At 34.5% G+C, this 21643-nt stretch overlaps 2 protein-coding genes across 5 annotated transcripts in view; one reads left to right on the top strand and one right to left on the bottom strand.

Annotated features, from left to right (window-relative positions):
• Positions 1–4673: 4673 nt before the first annotated feature.
• LOC134843774 (ecdysone-induced protein 74EF-like) lies at positions 4674–18223 on the bottom strand. 4 transcript variants are annotated; one of them, XM_063860044.1, is made up of 6 exons: positions 18202–18223; positions 8582–9144; positions 7331–7399; positions 6949–7011; positions 5737–6276; positions 4678–5541 (listed from the first exon to the last, which is right to left on the bottom strand). In XM_063860044.1, the coding sequence occupies exons 3-6, from the start codon at positions 7362–7364 to the stop codon at positions 5168–5170; spliced, it is 1011 nt and encodes a 336-aa protein (XP_063716114.1). In that variant the 5' UTR covers positions 7365–7399; positions 8582–9144; positions 18202–18223; the 3' UTR covers positions 4678–5167. The 4 variants fall into 4 exon arrangements, with proteins under 4 accessions (XP_063716115.1, XP_063716114.1, XP_063716113.1 ...); XM_063860043.1 differs by lacking the exon at positions 18202–18223 and having other exon boundaries at positions 8582–9424; XM_063860042.1 differs by lacking the exons at positions 8582–9144; positions 18202–18223 and adding an exon at positions 7722–7885.
• Positions 12000–21643, top strand: part of LOC134843775 (splicing factor 3A subunit 3-like) — a 22663-nt gene continuing 13019 nt past the window's right edge. Inside the window, exons 1-2 of the mRNA XM_063860046.1 lie at positions 12000–12190; positions 18243–18364. Of these exons, the coding sequence (XP_063716116.1) occupies positions 12045–12190; positions 18243–18364 (268 nt within the window). The 5' untranslated portion in view covers positions 12000–12044. The remainder of the gene's footprint in view (positions 12191–18242; positions 18365–21643) is intronic.

Genomic DNA, 21643 nt, shown 5'->3' with positions numbered 1-21643 from the left:
AAAAAAGGGATATCTCAAAGTAGTACAAAAGGGGGATCCTTTAGATCGGCAGGGGGTCGAATCCCCGAGGGAAAAGGGCGTCCCGTCCCCTATATCGTCTGGTGGTTAGTAGTGTAGGTAATTTACACTAGGATTAGTAGGTGGGGATAGCTTTGCTTGCGTTCTTTTAAGTTCAAGTTCAAAAATGAACAGAAGGTGAAACCAAGCTATGGATCAATCCCTAGTTACAAGTTTTTGTGCTCTTGCTCCAAGATAAAACTAAAGATTCTCAAAAAGATTTTTATCAATTTCTGATTCAGAGCAACTCCAAAGAAGTCCAAATCAACTCAAATGTTGTTTAAAGAAAAAACACAGTTCCAGCAACCTTAGCTTTCTATTGCATCAAAATATAACTTCAATCGCAATATTTTGAAAACTATACATGTACTTAAGTTACAACGCTGCATACTGTTAACAGGAATTTCAGCACTTCAAATGAGCAGTGAAGCAAAAAAATAAATTTTTGTAAATGTGAAATTTAGAATTGTGAAATCCCTAGCGAAATACTTTAACTGCTAAAGAAAGAAAGAAAGAAAGAATTTATTTCTCCAAAGTTATATCAAAATAATTAACTCGGAGAGGATAGACAAAAGGCACATTGAGCGCCCACTTATAGTCTACCCGGTTTACATCAACAATTCAGGTTATTTAAACAAAATAATGATAAAAATAAAATATATTTTTGATTTTTTGATATTTCCATTAAAAAGGCGATATTTCGGATATAATAAAACTATTGGGGGCAGTCCTTCTATTGAAGCACTGTCACCGTTGTTAGAGGATATATGTAATTGTGGAAAGAAAAAAAAACAGCTGGAAAAAGTCTACAGCGAAATACAATTTTGGCGCAATTTTCGGAATCTTAGTTCTGAGCTGCCAGGGATTTCGTCAAAAGACAGGCTATCAGACACCGACGATGATTGAGACGACAACAAGTCTAGCTCCGTCAACCGCTTCTTTGAGCGGCACAACAAAATTTTCGGTGAGGTCAGGCGAGTCTTTCAGCCTTTTGACCAGTCTCCATTCAACTTATTTGAGTCCAATTCTTTGGGTTTCCGTTCGAGAAAAAGTTTTGAAATTGCGTGACAATTCTTCAAAGCGTATATGTGAAACGTTTGTTTGGTTACCCTTTTCTTGAGATTTTCTTCATGTTTCATACTTCTGGTACTGATATCTAGTTTTATTTATCTTCCGGCGTGCAGATATTCTGGCTGATTCTTGTTTTTTGCCTCTTCTTAATTGTCGCTTTCTGTACCACCATTGAACTCATCATTTTGTCATTCTGTTCTTGGTCTCGCTCCGTGTCAATAAAATCAGGTCAATTATGGACATTTTGGGCGTTGCAGTTCGTCAAATGCAGGGTGCTCGGCGTCACTTGCATCTTGCTAAATCTTACAATTTTTGTGTTGGAATAACTTTGCCTCATTGTAATTATATGCCAATTTTGCCCTGTCGAATGACCCTTAGATATCTTCAATAGCTTTTTCGAAAACATAAATAACAGTGATGCTGTCATTCTCTTCTGAAACATAATTTTTCCTATATTATATCAAATAAACAACTCGAACATTTTTCGGTGTTTTTTTTATAACTATGGGGCGATATAGCTCTAAACTATTAAGGGAAATCCTCTAATGAGCAGTGTAGAAAACCTAACTCACCATTTTAAGGCATCATTCATGTTCAAAACCTTGAAATAATTGCACGTTAAGTTAGATAACAAACTTGGTGCCAGACAGTTTCATGACCTTCAATTATTATTGCACATCGGGCCAAGGAAGACTTGGTGACTCAACTAATAGGTTTTTTAGTTTATTGACCTCTAGTAATCTCTGGCCTTCAATGAGTGTGTAAAAGTAAGAAATTTGGATAATTTAAGGTAAGAAGTTTTACAAAATTTTAATAAAAAAATTTCCGTCTCCGTTATTCAAACATGAATTACTCTCTCATTCACTGCCACCGCCCTTAGTGCACAAACCATCAAAATTAAAAGTCAAAAACAGTTTATGATTTGAATAATGTGAGTACTTATCGCGCCCATTGAGTTGTGTATATAAATATGTGCTAAAAAACGCGCTCGCTGCCTCCCTATTTTGATCATCGCTCCTTTTGTAGTCACAATTGATCAGATAATAATCACACTTGCGAGAGCAAGTGTCTTGTAATCGGGAGCTGGACTTTTATCCGTTAACAACTTTTCTTAAAAGAAATTTAACTTGCTTTATTATTGAAACCTAATAATTTCCAAGTTCCTTTCAACTTGACTTGAAGGTAATGCAGTTGCGTTTGCAGTTTAAGGTCTGGGGCTTGAATCCTGGTAGGGCCTTGTTTTTTTAACGTGTATGAAATTGGGTTTTTTTTCTTGTAAAAGTTGAATTATTGGACTTTCGTTTATCTGCTCATGTTTTGTCTGACTAGGATCTTGCTTGTGGCGTAGGATCTTTCACATCACGGATTTTTTTAGTGCTGTAAGCAAAAATCGTGGAGGTGCAGTCTTAGGGGGACTATTAGTTTTTTTTATTGTTTTTCTTACAATCAGTTTTCTATGGCACAACTGGTGTCGGCTTTGTTTCTGCTTCGTAAGTTTTGTGATGTAGCTAATTTATAATGCAAATGTCTTGCATGGCATTTTGAGCGAGAATTTTTTTCGATAAAATCAGTTTTTATGAAAAGGTGTGATATTGGTTTTTTTTAATGTTTGGAGACGCTTTCGAAATTTTTTTCACCTTTTGCGAAAATTTGTTTTTCGAAAATTTAACTATCTATTTCCAAGAAAAGAGTATCAGTGGAAATACCTTCTACTTCCCTGTGTGCCTGCATAATCCTTTAGTTTCTTTTTACCTTACCCCACTGTCTGCAGCGTTCGAAAAAGTCTGTGGGCTAATATTTGACCCTTATTTTTTCGTTTTCTCAAAAATTACACAGAATTTGGGTTCAATGATTAAAACGAGTTAAGTGAAGCTCTCCTGCGTAAACGGCTATGCCCAAGTTTTTTTACACAAGAATCTATGGCCCTCGGAATATTCAAATGTTTGATTTTTCAACATTTTTCGTTTCTTTCCGAGTTTTCCCGATAGCTTACCATGCAAGTTTGAGTTTTTTTGGTTCAATTCAATGGCGTTTGGATGAAGCTCCCCTTCTACGCTTAAATTTTATTTAAAAAACTTATGGCTCTTATGAAAACTTATATGTCTATTATAAAAAACTTATTATAAAAAGGTATTGATTTTTCTCGAAAAGTACCTTCCCAGATCTGCGATTTTGAGTTCAATCGAAATAATGGGTGGTGATAAGCTTCTCTGCATAATCGACTACGCTTCGTTTTTTACACAAGTTATAGCTCTCGGAAAAGTCAGGGTTTGTTTTTTTAACCGTTTTCTTAATTTATTTGGCTTTTCGTGTTTAATCGAAATAACTGGTTGTGTGAATCTCTTTCGCATAAGCCAGATTTTTGATTTTTCACACGGTTTTTGGAAACATGAGTTTTCTTGAAAACTTCCCTGCCAATTTTTAGCTTAAGTGTTCGAGTAACCCTGTTTTGGGAATGTGCTTAAGCGGCTACTATCTTCTCGGTTGACGGTTTTTAAGAAACTTTTTGACTTTTCTTAGAAACTACTCTGTCAAATCTGAGATGAAGGGTTCAACCGAAAGAATCTGTTGCAAAAATTTTTCCAATAGAAACGGCGACTCAAGAAATATGTTGTCTTGGGAAGATTTCAATATCTCAAAATTTTCGCTTTTTCTTATTATAGTAGAAACACCTAATGTTTTTGGGCAAAGTCAATTTTTTAAGTTACTCATTTCATCCCACATCAGTATCCCAAATTCCAAAATATCAAACAGCTACCTTCAGCTTTGGCCGGGACCCTAGTTATATTTATCGAAGCATATGGAAATTTTGGTTCACCTAGGCTTTTTTCAACAATTTTCTTTTTACACACGATCAAAATTAAATTAAACAACTAAACAATTTAAGCGAACGCATAAACAGTTTGTAAACAGAGCGAGAAAGTGTTTAGCAAATTTAGTGAACTTCTTAAAATTTTGAAATGACATTTGACTTTGAGAAGTCCAAATAGCCGACTATTTATTTGTGCATGTATGGTAGTATGTTCTACTTTAAATGTCTGTACTGCAGGAATCAGAGTTTTACAAGTTGAAAACAGTTCTGCATGGGGTGTTCTTGAACATTTGTACCTTGAAAGGCCAATTAAATAATAGATAGATTAGAATGAGATTTAAGATTTAAAGGTTCATCCAAAATGAAGGATTTGAGCAGTGAAAGTATCTTCAGTTCGCAAGTTATGCGTCTTCTTTTCTCTCCAATCAGCAAGTTTACTTCGGGTTGTTAACGAAGAAAGTTTTTTTCCGCGAAGCATCTTTATTACCCTTGCGATAAGCAAGGGTATTGCAATCGAGTACTAGACTTTTTTCCCGTAAACAACTTTGTCCACACTTCTAGACGATCTCCTCTTATAGAGGATCTTCACTTCTAGAGTATTTTCTGATTTCAGTTTGGTTGGGTCGTAAAAACTTTTGAAATTTTTATGACAACAGTTTTGTTTTCGGCTGAACAGGTTTTTTGACCCAAAGTTTGTCGCCTTCGGTGGCGCTCGGTGAATGATTTCTATTTTTTGAGATATATTCAAAAAACTTGATATAAAACATAATTTTACATGGTTGTTATAGTGATGACAACAATCAGTTAAGCTATTTACAAATATTTTAATCAATTTTTCAAAATCAGCTAGCATGCACAATACTACAGCTACAGCTATGGATGACAAAAACATATCACATATTACTTTCATTCATTTAATAGGTTTTCCCATCAGTTTAAAGCACAATCCTAAGGATTATTGGATCAGGCAACTTTTATATTATTTGTGTGTTTTTACACAGTTTTCTGTTTTTAGAGAGATTTCTGACCTCGCAGATAGAAGTTTAAGCTGTGTTAAGTTAGTTAGTTTGAAGTGCAGAGGCGGTTAGTAGTGAATTTGGTGGGTAAGCTAGTTGCCAAGCAGGTCATTTATCGACCTTTTCACGCAATTAGTAGTCTTATTAGGGGCTATTTTTCTAGCAGTATTTTCAGTTGTGACAGGAGATTTCATGCTTCGGATCTCTGTCATTAGAACATGGCTCCCAGGGGACTTTTTTCCCATTCCTCGATACTTTTCACGGCGTTTTGTCGTGTCACACCTCGGTGCCACTCTTGTGCGTTAGGGCCGAACATGTACTTGTACTTTTTGTTCACGGGTTTGATCACGCCGTCCTCGTAATAGTGGCGCAGTGCACGCGTGATGCTGCCAAGTTTGATCTGTTTGTTGGCGCCCTTTTTGGTGAACTGTTTGTAGTTGTTGTACACTTGTTCCAGAAGGTCGCTGTCACTGATGTGGAAGATACCGGACCCCTGGCTCTCCCACTTGATTATATGACCGTACTTGTTTTGGTTCAACAGTAGCCACAGAAGCAGTTCCCACAATTTGGCCGTGTTCAAATTTCCTGCAAAAAAAGCGTTTATCATTTCCACAAACATCTGTTGGTGTAATTTGCAATCAAAACTGAATTATTAACGTTTTTCATTATCACTTTTAAAATGTGAGTTTAATATTTGGGAATATGAGACAAGATTATTGCGAAAATTCTGTTTTTCTTTAATGAGTTTGCGTTCCTGAAGATAAGTTGATCAGTACGTACTGGTGCCTTTATTGGGTCTGTCCTTCTTTGGCTGTCTTCCCCTGGCGGGAACTGACCATGGAACAGATGCATGGGAGCTGTCAGAATCACTGGCACACAACACCGGCGATTCCAGAGCATGTGCTGCTTCCATGACGTGTTCAAGTGGAGATGAAATCATGTGAGCTGGGGGAGCTGCTGTATTCACAACTTGGTAGGCAGTGTTCGCCATATGAAAGTGTGTACCTGATTGTTCGCTCGGGGAGAACTCGAAATTGGACTCCATGATTCCGCCGGGGTGACTTTGATGGCAGGGGGGACTATGTTTTTGCTCGTAGCGTCTGTATTCCTCGTACCAGTAATGGTAATCCTCTGGCTTTATCACCTCGTTAGTCTTTAAGTGCATACCAACTACGTGATTCAACTGTTGGACATTGTTGTGTTGCATTTGCATGTTGTACACGAAAATTGGGTTGTTATTGTTCAAATCCTGAGATTGTCTTACGAAAGAAGAGAAGTTGAATGGACCGTTGAACCCTTTTTCGGTATAGTATCGTATCTCTAAAACAAGGACAGACTCAAAAATCAGCCAGAGTTCGCTTCTCGCGAAAAAATTTAAGTCCGAAAACTGGCGACACGGTGAGTGTACTTCTTGGTTATTGGTTTCTGCCTTTGTATCAATAAACTGTGATGTAGTAGGTGTTTGAAACCTGTTAGATCAGAAACTGTTCTTGAGACCAAGAAAGAATTATTGAAACCATATTTTCAAAGGATATTTTTCATATTTGTCAAGTAGATAAAGATAAATGCTTATGTGGTGATTGTTGTTTGTTTTTATAATTGAGTAATTTTTGTGATTGATTTTAATAGTCAGAAAACTGTCGAAAATATATTATTAAAGAGTTCTATGATATTATTATTTTAGTTAATGTTTTTCATTATTCTTGCAATGTGATGCACATTTTAAGTTTTTTTTTGTTGTTAAATGTGAACTTCAAGTCCATATTTTTTTCCACAAGCATCAGAAAACTGTCGAAAATATATTATTAAAAAGTTCTCTGATATAATTATTTTGAACTAATATTTTTATTAATCTTGAAATTTGATCCACTTTTTTTATTTATTTTGTTGTTAAATGTGATCTTTAAGTCATATATTTTTTTCCACAGTCATAAGTTTTGCAGTCAATGAGAAAAATCTTGATCTTGAATTAATATATTTAAAAGTACTCACCCGAGAATTCCTTGTCTGCAATTCCGAATGAAGTAGCGAGTTGACTGTCTTCGTTCGACCACACTTAAACACAGCCAAAATTTCAAACAGATGAAAAATGAAAAAAAAAAGAACTGCTATCACATGTTATCTTGGGTGATAAAAAAATTTGATTGTTTCGTATAATTTTTTTTCTTTTGCAGTGGGAATACAATCATTCATAAAGTGTTTTTAAGAAGGAATCACGAATTAGAGGATTGAAATTTGCAAGGGAAACTAGAATCCATTCGAGTTTCAAATGATTGCGAGTATTGTAAATTTGAAATTATTCTATCCGAAAAACTTTGAAAAAAAATTTCTTTTTTTGCTTTTTTTTTCAGTTCTGCTCAAGAAAAGTACTAACAGCTCGGGCTCAGTGGAAGTTCTCTGCTAGCCATGTCCTCTCAATCAACAATTGGAAACAAGTGGCTGACTAAAACAGCACCAATCCACTTGAGTTTTTTTATCCATTTAGAAAAACTGCGTTTGAAAATTTTTTTTTGTTCAAGAATTGTTGTTTTTTTCATCCCTTTAGAACAACAGTGCGTGTTAAAAAAACTAGGGCAAGACACTAAATTTTGTGGCAAATTTTTCCTGAAAAATCTACAGAATCCATTTTCGATGTTATTTCTGAAAGTTTCTGGAAGAAGCATCAAAAACTGGGTGACCGCTGGGTTTGGTAAGTTTGATGCCAAAACGCCTTTTTGAACGGCTTCGCGTTTTTGATCACAATTGATTATATTTAGACGTCTTACCTTTTTCGTGCAGCGTTGTTGATTTTATGATCGAATTAAGCGACAGAGTTTTGCAAGTCGTTATTCAAAAATAAAAATTGTTCAAATTTTTTGGTCTGGCAACACAGGTCAAAAATTGACCGACGGATTTTCTCGTGTGCATTTTTATATCTGCTTATGTAAAAATTATGATTGAAACTAAAGAAAGCGCATGTACTTTTTTCAATTATTATTGAAAATAAAGAAACTGCTTTTGGTTGAGTTTTTCTTTAATTATGATTGTAAACAGAAAAAAAAACGAGTGTAGTTTAGTTGTGCTCAAATGTTAAAATAAGTTGTATAATACCACAATCAAAAAATGAAAAGCTTCATAAAATATGAAAGACTTTAACACAGTGCGAATCATGCTTTTTACTCCAACAAATTGGCCTTTAGACAGTAAGACAAATTCGAATGAAAAGCACATAAGAGTATTTAAACCTAATAACGAATCGTGTTATTATCAATTAAGTTGCTATGTTATGGTAGAGAAAAAATAAGTCTTAAGATATCAGATGGTGCCTAGAAACCAAGTTCCTTCAGAATAGAGCCTCCCCCCCCCCTTACGCACGTGTACATATCGTCAGCCCAGCCCCAGCTCATAAATTGAGAGAAGGCTATTTTTTTTTTAAAAAGGGGGTAAATAGTTATAAACAGAGATTCCTGTCGAGTCGAGTTCTTCATTTGACCACGAAGCATCTCAGAATAGAAGACAAAAATGGGACCTCTTTAACTATTCCCCCTCCCGTGTGCAAAAGGGGGGAGATTCGTAACTGGGGGGGAGGGTGCAAGCGAGAGAGTTAGAGAAATGCGAAATATGAAAGAAGATGTGATTTAATTACCTGAAGAAGTCATCGACCACTGTTGTAAAATGTGAACACCAACACAGCAAACGCGTTCAGTCAACTGAGAAAGAAAAGTGATGGCCGAACGAGCTAGAGATAGTTTACTACAGTACAGTTCTAGTTTGTGACTTGACTTGATTTCTGGTTTTATATATTTACTTGGTCACCGTAATGTATTCTGAGAGCATAGAGGACAGAGGTGTGTTATGATGATATGCTGGCTTGGTGTTTAGTTGATTAGGCGATTCGTTTCTTGATTGGATTGTGTTTAGGTTATTTTTGCGATTAGCTCGGGTTCGGATTCAAATCGCCGCTATGCTAGACAAGCGCTGTGACTCCGCTCAAAGCAAGTCAGTTTGGTTTATTTTTGTTTGCTCTCAAAGTCCGAATAGGCCAAGTTGATTTGGTCTTACGTTGATTTAGTTTTGTTTCTTTTCCTCTACCCGATGGTATAGATATGAACTGAATGATATGATGATGATTGTAGTTTTTGTTGTTGGCCCGTCCGTGACTAGTTGAAGACAAGCGTACTGCAATTACCAGTAATGAGCATTCAGCTTCTAAACAACTGAAAGTATTACGCAGCTCTACTGATTGTCAGAAAATGCCTTGGCTTGTTTATAACTTTTCAATCAACTGTTTTTTAAAAAGAGGAATTAGTTTGAAATTGGGGACAAGACGTGGGTAGATGTATTTACGGAGGGGTCCTTTGTGGTAGCTAAAACAAACGGCTACGTTTTCAATTAACAGCGGAGTCAGATTTATTTTAAAAATAAAGTGTAATTTGTTTGTATTGTTAAGTTGACAGTAATTATAAAGCAGCTAATAATGATAGAACCTCACACGGTAAATGTAGACTCAAAGTCTCCAATTTTTTTCACTTTTCCTCAAAAACCATAAATTTAGCTTGTGTTTAAATTGAAAAATAAAGGTATTCTGACTTACCACGCTAAAAGGAGCTGCGTTTCCTTTTAATTGATGTCAGAACAGACGTTTCGCGGAGAAACATTATAAATAATTGATTGATAGTTAGTGTTGAAGTTGCCAAGTTAGTTAACAGCCTCGCAAAATGGCGATTTCCTCTAAAGAAGCGATGGTGACGTCTTTAAACTTAACGGAGTGAAGCTTAACTCAGTAAACTCAAGTGGCCCGAACTCTGTTAATAAAAATATTGTTATGTGCTGCTAATGGTGTAAAAGTGCTTTTAGTTAGCTAAAATTGCTTGAAAAAAAAGAAGCGAAACTTTTCTCCTATGCAGATGTAGTTCAGTTAGATTTTTAAACAGTTTAAATAATAATTTAACTCGTTAATAGAAGTTCTGAAAGAAATGATCAACTTTTTAACGAACCTTTTTTTATTCAACTCGTATTTCAAAAATTAACAGCATGAAATAATTCTAGATCGAATAGTTTTCGCTAGAGATGGAGTTAACTTAGTCTTTTCAAGGCGAAGGTGAAGTTGATTGGCGCAATTTTTGGTTTTTTATTTCACGTTTAGAAGTTTTTTTGCGCCTACCTTGGGTGAGAGTAAAAAAATCATCTCATAGAGTTTTGAAAACCAAGGAAAATTCCTAGTTCAATTATGCTGGGTTCGATGTATTTTGCGTGGAGTTGGGTACAGCTGCGGTAGAAGGTTTCCTAAAATCTGCAAGATCCGGGTGTGATAAATGGTTCTTAAGAATTTTTAAAATTCATTTCTTGGGTCTCCCTCCAGAAAAACAATCAATTGGAATGAGCAGTTCGACAATTTGGGGTCATTTTAGTTTGTGGTAAAGCCCTGTATAAATTGTTGATAATGATACCTGTTTTTTTATGATAATGCGGAAATTTTTTTTCACGAATGTTTATACTTGCAGCTGCAGGGACGCTGCATCGTAATCGTTCTTCTAGCTTGATATTCCGAGCCACTTTGAAACACAATAAGTCGCTACTGCGTGAAATTGCTCTTTAATTTTTGCAAACTGTCGATATGAAGCTGCCAGTACCGTGCCGAGGAAGCCGACACCCCCCCCCCTCCCCCCTCAATTCTGGACGCCAAACAAACCTAATTTTTTGGTCAAAATTTTCCAAAAAAGTGCTTAAAAACGCCTTTCTAACCTGTTTTTTTTTATTTGCCTGTGGAGCAATTTTTTTTTTGACAAAATAAGGTTCCGTGTAGTATTTCCCGGAGAGCTCAGAAAATGAAATAGTTCGACCTAAAAAAAGTAGGCAAAATTTTCGAAATTTTTTGAAAAACCGCCCCCCCCCCCCCCCCCCCCCCATAAAAAAATCTACATCTAGTCTATTGATTAGATTTTTGTATTTCAACTTTAATCCTCATTTTTGGAACTTACAGAATTGTTGGTTTTTACTCCCCTTTTTGTATGTGTCAAATTTAATTTGATGCGATTAAACATTTTAGTTAAGGTCAAAAAAAGTGAAAAACGATTTTTTAAAAACGGTGCCGAAGTTCTTTAACTCCATTGACTTTGTAGTAATCGATTGAAAAGCGGTAGCTACGGTTGGCTATGTTTTAATGTAAAGGACGAACTTAATTACTGTAATGCTCCATTAATTGGGTAATGGTGATTTATTCAACCCAGTTAACTCTCTGTATTGATCTACCTTATTCAGAGCAGAGTATTGACATCTCTTTTTAAAATCTATTTTGCTGTCACCGCTTTCAAAGACATTATTACTATTCGCTCATGTGTTTTCATTGCTTTTCGTTTTAGTCGTACAAATAATTGGGCAGAAATGATTTTTTTGATCACCGGAAAATTAGCCAAAATAAAAACATTTATAGTCCGTTACCTTCTTCGTAAGCGTGAGAAATTTCGTTAATTGAAGCAACAAGTATAGAGTATAGTGTTTTTTTTTTGCAAAATTTCGATATTTCATGCATTTTTGATTCGCTTTTTTGCAGCTTTTGAAATTCTTGATTGCTTTCGCTTATAAGGTACGACCGGCCGAAAAAAAATTGTTTGAATATTTGTTTTCGACTGTGAAGTTTGTGCCAACTTTGGAAACCTCAAAAATTGCAAATATTTAGTTACCCAATTTATGATAGTTTTTATGGTGTTTTATGGATAAACTGACAGAGCGGTCAAGCTTATTATCTCGATTGATAAATGTTTTTTCTTTTCCTTATTGATATTTTAATAACTTTTTGACTCAAATGTGAAATGAAAGCGGCGGAATCTGTCGTAAATGCTGTCTGTTCTTAGATTAAATAGGATCTGCACTATCACTTGTGAGTCGAAATTGAATTCTGATTTCAAACTGATTTTAAATTGTGATGAGTTTATGCCATGTGACTTTTTTCAGTTTTTCTATTCAAATAGTTACTTAGATGAGTTTTCAGATGAAGCTGATGTTTGGGATGAAACTCTGCCTTTTCTCTTTTGAATTGTTTTGTTATGTGTAATTTCAGATTGCTGTGTTGAGTTAATTAGTTCATAGACTGATTACAACTGATTTGTATGGAGCCTGTTTTGGAGCAGCAGCGTCGCTACCACGAAGAAAGAGAGAGGATCATAGAGACATGTGTGGCTGAACAGATGGCAAAGCATGAGACGCACATTGAGAAGCTAGCCGGACAGCACAGAGTGTTTGACCTCCGCCAGAGGTCAATTGATCTTTAATTTTTCTTTGCTATGATAACAGCTGAAACGCATATAACTGCTGTTACCAGACCGTTCCCCGTCTTTTTTCAGCAACAAAAATTAATTCGAGCTGTGCACGTGGTTTCTCTTCGAAAAAAAAACATTTTAAATTTTTTTTGCTCTTAAGTTTCCCAATTCTTTGCTCCTCACGTAAAATAGTACTTTGCCGTGAGGGGTGGTGTTAATGACTGCAATAAACGTCTCACATTTACAAGTGTTGGTGCAGTTTAGAACTACGAAGGTCATTTTGTTCATGCTTTCGTAAATCGGGTTTCAGAAAAAATCACAACAGACACTGGAAAAAGGTCACAATTTTTTATACTATCAGTTTTTGCAATTATAAATTTAATTAGAAAAATATGCGGCTGCTCATGTTAATTGACTTAGATTTAGCTGTGTTGCCGTTTTTTTTCCAGATGTTTTAGATCTTAGTATATCAAGATCCAGTTACTCATTTTTTCGGTTTGGCATAAAGTTATCGTCTATGAAGTTATTCCAAAAAAAATAGTTGTAAAGAAAGAAAGAATTTATTTCTCCATATATTAAATCATTACATTCATCAAATGAAAAATAAATTCAAAAGTATTTTTCATAAATAAACAAATCAACATGAATATGGAGAGGATATACGAAGGTCAGAAGATGTGTCCACTTAGAGTCTATCCATAATGTTCTGAGATAAAAAACATAACTTAACATAAAAAAGTTAATGAATCATTCTACGTTTTTAATCCATTTATTATCCAAGTTCCGATGAACCACAAGTTACCAAAAGATTCAAGCGCTGTAAAACTCAAATGGTTTTCAATTATTCCTTTTCAAAGACCAACAAGACTGCTCGTATCAAGGCGAAGCCCTGAATGTTCCGACTGCCTTTTAAGGTTTTATGGAGCAGTAATAACATCAAAAAATTAAATCTATCAAAATAAATTGAAATTTTTTTTTCTTAAATTTGAAATTTTTTAATGAAAATCATCCCCCCACACGCCATATTAAGTACAAAAGGATAAATTTCGCTCCTTGTAACAAATCAATTATGGCAAATAAGATTCTTTCAACCAATTTGGAACGATTTTAAGACAGATTAAATCTCCGCTTACGCGTTAATAGCGCGAAATATATTGCGCGTTAATTGTCCCAAATTGGCCAAAATGGCAATCTTTAAACCCCCATAACTTTACGAAAAATGATCACAGGTGAAAAATCTTTTCAAATTTGAGCTCAGGACAACAATACCTTTTGAATGATATAAAAAATATAAGATATGAATGATATAAGAAATTCCGTCAAAAATGGCTTGTCAAAAAGTCGAAATTTGTCTGAAGAAAAAAAAACTCACCCCGAGCACAAATATTCCGTTACTTTCGTATCGAAAGTCGGAACAATAACTATAATCACACTTTCTGATTAAAAAATGGATACTTTGCTTGGGTTTCTGTGTACTATTGTACTTTCAATACTTTGAATGAACTGTCTTGTATAAAATTGTTACACGCTTTCGGATAATTTTTTTTCTCGCATTCAGGGACCGAAACAATTAAGCTTGATAATGCTGTATTTCGGTGTGCTCAGAATATGTAATTTAAATGTGAGAAATTATATGATCAAAATTTCTTTGCCGATTTGTTTTACAATCAACTGATGTAATTTTCCTCTTTAGCAATTAAGTTGCTTTTAAATTTGGTGGATACAGTTACTTGAATTGAAATACTTGAATAAAATGTTGGTTGATATCTTTAGAGTGTTTTGATGAGAACAAGACCGAGTTCTCGGTCATGATTTTTTATACTGGAAGAAAACTATGGCGTAGGGTGGGTTTTTCCGCCGTATTTTAGGGACTTTTGAAAAATTTTGCACAGTTAAGTTTGGTATCATGTTGAATCCTTCTAAAATGTGATTTTGTTCCCAAAAGCAAAATCGGTGAAGTTTTTGAGAAAATTGGTCTGATTTTATAGACTTATTTCCAAGGCAGACTAATTCAAGCCCTGTGCTACTACGCTCCCACTCTCCTTTCACTGTTATTTTTTAATAAATTTTTTAGCTTTTTTGTCTTTCAAGCTTTTCGCCGTTCTAGCTTTTGTGCATTTCAAAGGTTATTATTATTATTATTATTATTCCCTTCCTTGCCTAAGAAAACAACAGTGAAATATTTTTTGAACTAAATAAAAGTGCAGCAAGTTTAAATCTAGTGAAAGCAAAAGCTTCATTAACTTTATGAAAGCTCACACGTGAATATTACGGTATGACAAAGTGGTTTTTGATGTTCTGTGAAAATTATGTTTTTCTTTGGAGCTCAACAAATTATCTCCCGTTGGTTTTCAAAACTCAAGTATTCATCCAATCAATGCTACTTTCTCAATATGGTAGTTCATAAGAAATTTATTCACTGAAATTATAATTTTCTGAAATTTATTCAAATATTTTTGTTTATTCAATAATTTTATAATAATCTGATCACCTATATTTCTTTCAAATCTATAAGGGTGCGAAGGTATTTCTAGTTAAATGAAACTATAGTAGAACCTAGTAAGAAGTTATTTTTTTTAATTGATGGAATGAAGTGAATATATTTGGTTTTTGGTAAAAGAATCCTAAATTTAGCCCAGGTTTGGTTTGTCAGCCCGTCTTATCTTAAAAATCTGTTTGTAATTTTAATTTTTTGGTTCAGCTTACTTTAAGTTTCGTCATTGGACATTCGTTTAAAATTAAAACTTTTCTTGATTACTGATAATAAAGTTACCAGGCGCCCTGTCGTATCTCAAGTACACAAGTGTTGCTTTTAGTACTCAAATTTTAGTCTCAAGTAATGAAATACTGCCGATTAACAGTTGATTTCAAGCGTTTGATTGGAATCAATTGTTTTTCAGATTTTATCAGCGCTATATTTTAAAAATTAATTTGTTCACGCGTTAAAACTGATGTAACCTGTTTAACTTGTTCACGTTTTTTAAAAATTGTAATTGTTGAGTCATGAAAATTTTTGCCAATCAAATTTTGATTCAACTTGATTAAATTTCAGAAATGTTGAACGGGATATTATCATGTTTTTTCAAAGTTACTTGCTAAATATTGGAAAATGCTAAAAAGCATCCAAAATTTTCGTTTCTTTTTTTGTTCTATACTCAAGTTTCATCTCAGGTTTTATCTCAGTTTCGACTTTTCGAAAGTTTATTCTGTTTCATAAGTTTTTACCCGCGTATTAGTTTTTCTATCTGGTAAGAAAAAAGTTTTGGCTTTGATTATTTCTTGATGTGACCAAATTCATGAGCTAGGTCAGATAACACAATTCAGATAGAACCGTGAGCTATTGTACCGTATTTTAGTTGTTGTAAGAATGATTCAGTCGAGAAACAGTTTCACTTGTCGGAATAGTCGGCGTCCTAATACGACTAGAGGTCTTTCTATCGAAGCGGTCATTAAGTTCTTTGTTTCGGCGAGACTAATTGGGCTGTGACAATTTACTCTTTAAACAGATTTAAGTTCAGTGATATGATATCCGTATTTGGGTTATCACTATATGGTTCTTTTCGCTCTCAACCGGTTTATCTTGTTTGGACTGAATTAGACGCCTTAAAGTATAAACGAGCCGCAAATAAGTACACATGCATCGTAACTAGTCGAAAATAAATGTGATGTTTTTGGGTTGCATGTCATATCAAGTGATCGCTGTAAGTAAGTATTTTTTCTCTTGCGAAAGCAAGTGTCTTGTAATCGGGAACTAGACTTTTTAGCATGTAAACAACTTTTCTTACAATTTTTGCACTTGCTTTATTATTGAATGTTACCAGCCGATAGGTTCTTTTGCACTTGGCCTAGTGCTAAAGCCATCGTCTTTGCATCCCAAGGTCTGGGGTTCGAATCCCGGCCGGACCTTGTTGTTTTTTTTCACTCTATATGCAATTGAAAACGTTTTTTTTTTCGGTAAAAATTGATTTTTCTGACTTTCGTCTTAGTAGGCAAATCAAGTATTTTTCTTGGGCTGTAAGCAAATATCATGGTACCACGTTCCTTGCAGTTTCAGGAGCGACTTGAAATTTTTTAAAGTTTCAATTTTTTTTGGCTCAACTGGTGTCTGCTCAAAGATCGTCGGCTTTGTTTCCGCTTAGTTTGTTTTGTTCCGTTGCTTATAGACAATTCAAATTTCTTGCTTGGCAGGTTTGCCTAGATTTTCTATTTAATAAAAACAGGTATTATGAAAATGTATGGGATTGGGCTTTGTTTTATTTAGTTTTGAAACGCTTAGGAATTTTTTTTTACTTTCTGCAAAAATTTAAGTTTTTCTGAAAAACTATTCTACCAATTTTAAAAAAAAGTTATCAATGGAAGAACCGTAACCGTTTACTCCTGTGTGTCTGCACACTCCACTAGTCTCTGTTTATTTTGCCCCTTGTCTACAGCCCTCGAAAAAGTTGGTGGGTTAATGTTTGACCCATGGGTTTTTCTGTTTTCTCAAAAATTACCCTCCCAAATCTGAGATTTTGATTTCAATGAGTAGAACGGTTGTTGGAAACCTCCCCTGCCTGAGCGGCTACGCAAAAAAGATTAACACCTAAAGTTATGGGCCTTGGAATAGTCAAATTTTGATTTTTTGATCGTTATTGGAAATTTTTTTTAAATTTTCTCGAAAACTACCCTTCCATATCTGAGATTTTGGGTTCATTCTAAAGAAAGGTTTATGGGAAGCTTCTTTGCATAAGCGAATACGTCCAAACTTTTACACAAGAAGTTATGGCCCTCGGGATCGTCGGAGTTTTGATTTTTTGACCGTTTTTTGAAACTTTTTGACTGGACTACCTTCCAAGTTTTTTGGGCCCAATCTAAATTATAGGTTGTGTGAATATTTTCTGCCCAAGCTATTAGGCTCAAATTTTTTCTACACAAAAAGCTTTAATCCTCGGAAATGTCAAATTTTTTTGATTTGTAGACCGTATTGTAGACTTTTCTTGGTAACTATCCTGCCAAAGCTGATATCATAGGTTTAATCGAAACTGCAGGTTGAAAGTCTAATTTTCTAATCGGCTACGCTGAATTCCATTTAGATAAAAATATGGCTTTCGAAAGAGTCAAAGCCGTGTTTTGGAATTTTTTTGACTTTACTCGAAAACTACTGCGCCAGTTCGAAGCTTAAGTGTAAAGTTTTAAGATTTCGGAAAGTCAAATATTTGAACTTTTTAACGTCTTTCTTAGAAACTTTTCTTAGAATTTTCTTAACAATACCCTATCAAAACTGAGATGAAAAGTTCAATCAAAAGAACCGGGTGCAATAATTTTTCTTGCAGAAGCAGCGACTCTTTCTTTTTCGTAAGATAATTGTCATGGCTTTGCGAAAATTTTAATGTTTCTAAGAAACAGCTAGGGTTATGGGCCAAGTCCAATTTTTGAAATGACGCATTTTGTCGCGCATCAGTATAGCAAAAACAAAAAAATCAAATAAGTACCTCCAGTTTTAGCTGGGCCCCTAGTTGTCTTTTATCGAGACTAGAAAAATTTGGAAAAGTTTGTGTTGTATCGCAAGTGGTGCGAAGTTCAGCTTCGCTTCTGTGTATTATATATAAGTTTGTACAAAAATCGTATATTTGTGGTAGAGAGGTTTAAAACTCGAAATTTTGCCTGAATTGGTAGCTAACAAATCGAAGTAGTCTTTAATTTAGTATCCGGACCCTGGTTATGCGAAATGAGCGTTAAATGTTTATTAAATTAGGCTCGGATCTGCTTAACAATCTCCCCCGTTCAAGAAATGGGGGGATTTTTAAGTAGATTAAGTTAGTCGAATTTCTCACCAATCAGAATGCAGCAAAATTAGAATTCGCAAATAGAAAGCTTTTGTGCTAATTTACTGCTTTAATTTATAGGGGTGGAGATTCTTTAGTACATACCATAAGGGATTGATAGGTAGGTCCTAAGGCTTGTTTTGAGCATTGCATAACTCTGATACAGGGGCTAATTTTTACGCCACGGAAGAGATGAGACTTACGATGTGAAGATGTTGTTTTTGATGATGTTTTTCTGGTGTAGATATCTGCAGACCACTGGGGAGTTGGTGGATCTTTACAGAGATAGAGACCACTCTAGGAGAGATGAGATCCAGGCCATCTCAGCCCCAAACGAGTTCGAGGAGTTCTACAACAGATTCAAATGTGAGTCAATCGAGTACTTAACCACCTGCATTTTTGTCAGAATACATGTAAGATGTAGAAAATCATACACTGGAGTACAGTGCTGATTTAAATTATCCGGACAAAACGAACAAAACTTGAATTTTCAAACGCGTTTTTCTCAAATTGGGTTAAGATTAGACAAAAAGTGAGGAGAACAAAAATTGCTTAGAATTTCACCAGAATTAATATAGTGCCATTTTTTCGCCGAAATTCTCAACAAAAATTTTACCCCAAAAATGGGTCATTTTGGCTTTTTTCAATTAATTAATCAAGAATTACGCTGCAACTACTTTGTTAATTGATAAGAAAGTTATATCACAGGAAGCCTTTTACGCAGCTCAACAAAGTTTAAGAAGGGTTTAACCTCCAAAAATTTGCGCAAATTGTTCAAAATTTATTTTTAAACAGAGATTCTGGGTTTTATAGTAAAAATCACATTTATTGATTATCAAGTGAAATTTTTTTCTCTTATATTGGTTTTTAGAGATTTAACCCTTCTTAAACTTTGTTGAGCTGCGTAAGAGGCTTCCTGTGATATAATTTTCTTATCAATTAACAAAGTAGTTGCAGCGTAATTCTTGATTAATTGAAAAAAGCCAAAATGACCCATTTTTGGGGTAAAATTTTTGTTGAGAATTTCGGCGAAATGGCTCCATATTAATTCTGGAGAAATTCTAAACAATTTTTGTTCTCTTCACTTTTTGTCTAATCTTAACCCAATTTGAGAAAAACGCGTTTGAAAATTTAAGTTTTGTTCGTTTTTTCCGGATAATTTAAATCCGCACTGTAGAAGAGCATTTTCAATAAATGGTTCAATAGTAAAGGAGGTTAGGTGTTTAAGATCCCACAGTTTATTAGTAAACGCCATGGTCAATGAAGCTTGCCGTTTGGTTCTTTTCTGATACACTCACTGCAAACCCACAATCTAGAAGTTTCCATCCGAAGGTTTTTTGACACTGATTGAATGAAATTCATATTTATGCTTAAAGCTAAATTCAGACATTGAGCTGAGAAATTGGCTTTATTCGATTTTTCATTTGGTAGATTAAAAGAAAAGGTTGAGAAAAGTCTCACTTTTCTTATAATTCTAATTAATTGTTCCAACCAATTGTGTACAGTGGGAAAGAACTATAAAATAGTGTGAATTTTTCCAGCCGATTTTGACTGTCTCAAAAAAAAACGCGAACATGTTTAAATGAGACATCATATCAAAGCCACTTCAGTCTTGATTCGAATGTTGAAAGAGGTTTCAAAAGTTTTCTAAGAGAGAAAGCTGGTCTTTTTTCTCTGATATTCAGACTCAAGTTGATATTTTTTGCTAATCAGACTAAAAAAAGCTTATTATCAGCGAATAGTGAAGACACATTATGAAACTATTTCAGTTGCTTGTACAATGTGATGTTTACTTAATGAGCTTTAATGACTTAGAGAAATCTGTGGTTTTGTTAGCTGCAGGTTTATTCAGGTCTGTAAGAATATATTTAAATGTGTTTTTTTTAAATAAAACAAAATATATTTTTTATTTCATCGCTAAAAATGAAAATATTTAAAATGTTTTTGGTAATTTTTTGACAAAAAATGCTATGGGAGCATCATTTATTGATACTTGTTCAAGTCGTTACATTTCAGTGACATTTTTTTAAATAAAAAAAATTGTCCCTCGAAGTTACATGTAAACAAATTGCTTCAAACGTGTAAAGTGGATTGCGGTCTATATTTAGACAACCGCGTGTTTAGACACTGTATTAACCAATCAGAATCGAGACAAGGAACAAATGAATTTGTTATCTTCCTTTTCTCTGTTCTGATTGGTTAATAGTCCCTGGGTTTATTCACTTTCAGAGTAAACTTTTTAATGTGTTTTTGTCGTTTGAACTTAAGAAACAATTATGGGAGACAGTAATGCAAACAAAAGGTAAACAAGGCGCCTAATTAAAAGGAAGTTATTATCCGAAAATTGATCACTATCTATTGCAACTGTTAGTCTAATTTTTGTTTGATTTCGGGGCAAGCAAGTTGTGAACGAATTACTTGTTCGCTGCCTTATTCGTTCATTTACACGCTAAAACGCATTCGCTTTATTTGTTTTGCTTATTTTTAAGTTCGTTGTTTAGAGCAGTCCCATCTCCTTGTCATTCACTGGGTTATCCTATGTGGCAGTTCAAATAGCTGAAAAAGTGGCCTAAAAATATGATAGGATGGATTTAATATCCCGGCCTAAAAATCAAAGTGCTTGTTAATGCATTTCTGTAGATAGGGTTAGTTGGGGAGGGTTCTCATGTTGGAGGGACCGAATGCTGGAAAAATTTCAACCAATCAAAATCGCTAACCGTTCCTATTGGTTAAATGCCTTTCCCGCAAAATCGAAGTCAATATTAACAGAAAATGATATAATAAATATACTAGATGCAGGTATAATAGGTGAAGGTATAACAAAGTTGAAGTCAATATTAACAGAAAATGATAATATAATAAAGATACTAGATGCAGGTATAATAGGTGCAGGTATAACAAATTTAGTTTTTTGTTAATCCTTTTTTCGTTAATCGGTATCCTAGAAATATTAAATTTGTTCCAATCCTACTTCGATCCGGCATTAATTTCATACATCTGCTTATTATATAATCGGTCATTATTAACACTAATGGCCTGGTTTGTTTTTGCTGAATTTGAGATTTTTGTGCGATTTTCCTGAGATTTTTGAATACTCAATTCTGATTGGCTGAAAATAAGCCTAAATAAATTTCAAGCATTCGGTCCCTCCAGCATGATGGACGCCACCGGGTTAGTTTTTTGAATCATTTCACCTACGTGCTCAAAGAACAGCTGCGTTTCGGTAGAATGATGTATGAAATCTTGAAGTTCCTGTCATTTCATATTTGTAGATACATATTCTTTAGAAAAGGATTTAAGCAAGAGTTCTTAAATCTCTTTGGGACATTTGGTTTTCCTGAATAGCAGCTTACTCCAGATTTTGTCTCGGAGGATTAAACTTTTAACAGAACCTTTTTATAAATTGGTGATATTTTCCTTTGAGTTTTGAGGTTTTTGTTTAAAGTATTCTTGTGCGAAAAAAAATCGATCAAAGAGTAAAAGATGATTTTGCTTTGGTACTGGTGATTTTGAGAAGAACGTCATAGCCAAAGGTATGACTGATTTTGAGCTAATAACTGTCGCGTTTATCAACGGCAGACAATACGAACCTTGATAGTGATAAAATAATATTTGGGGCCTAAGAAATTAGACGACAAACAAATT

The sequence above is a fragment of the Symsagittifera roscoffensis genome, chromosome 4 (assembly GCF_963678635.1).
Source record: "Symsagittifera roscoffensis chromosome 4, txSymRosc1.1, whole genome shotgun sequence".
Lineage (NCBI taxonomy): Eukaryota > Metazoa > Xenacoelomorpha > Acoela > Convolutidae > Symsagittifera > Symsagittifera roscoffensis.
The sequence above is the reverse complement of the archived record's forward strand: the minus strand, read 5'-3'. Positions and strand labels throughout refer to the sequence as shown.

Excerpts from the sequence above, each read along its gene's own strand:
- LOC134843774 (XM_063860044.1), bottom strand. The coding sequence starts at position 7,364 with ATGGCTAGCAGAGAACTTCCACTGAGCCCGAGCT. Across the intron at positions 7,012-7,330 it reads ACTTCCACTGAGCCCGAGCT|TGTGGTCGAACGAAGACAGT; the intron begins GTTAGTACTTTT and ends GCTGTGTTTAAG. Across the intron at positions 5,542-5,736 it reads CAGACCCAATAAAGGCACCA|GAAATTTGAACACGGCCAAA; the intron begins GTACGTACTGAT and ends CTTTTTTTGCAG.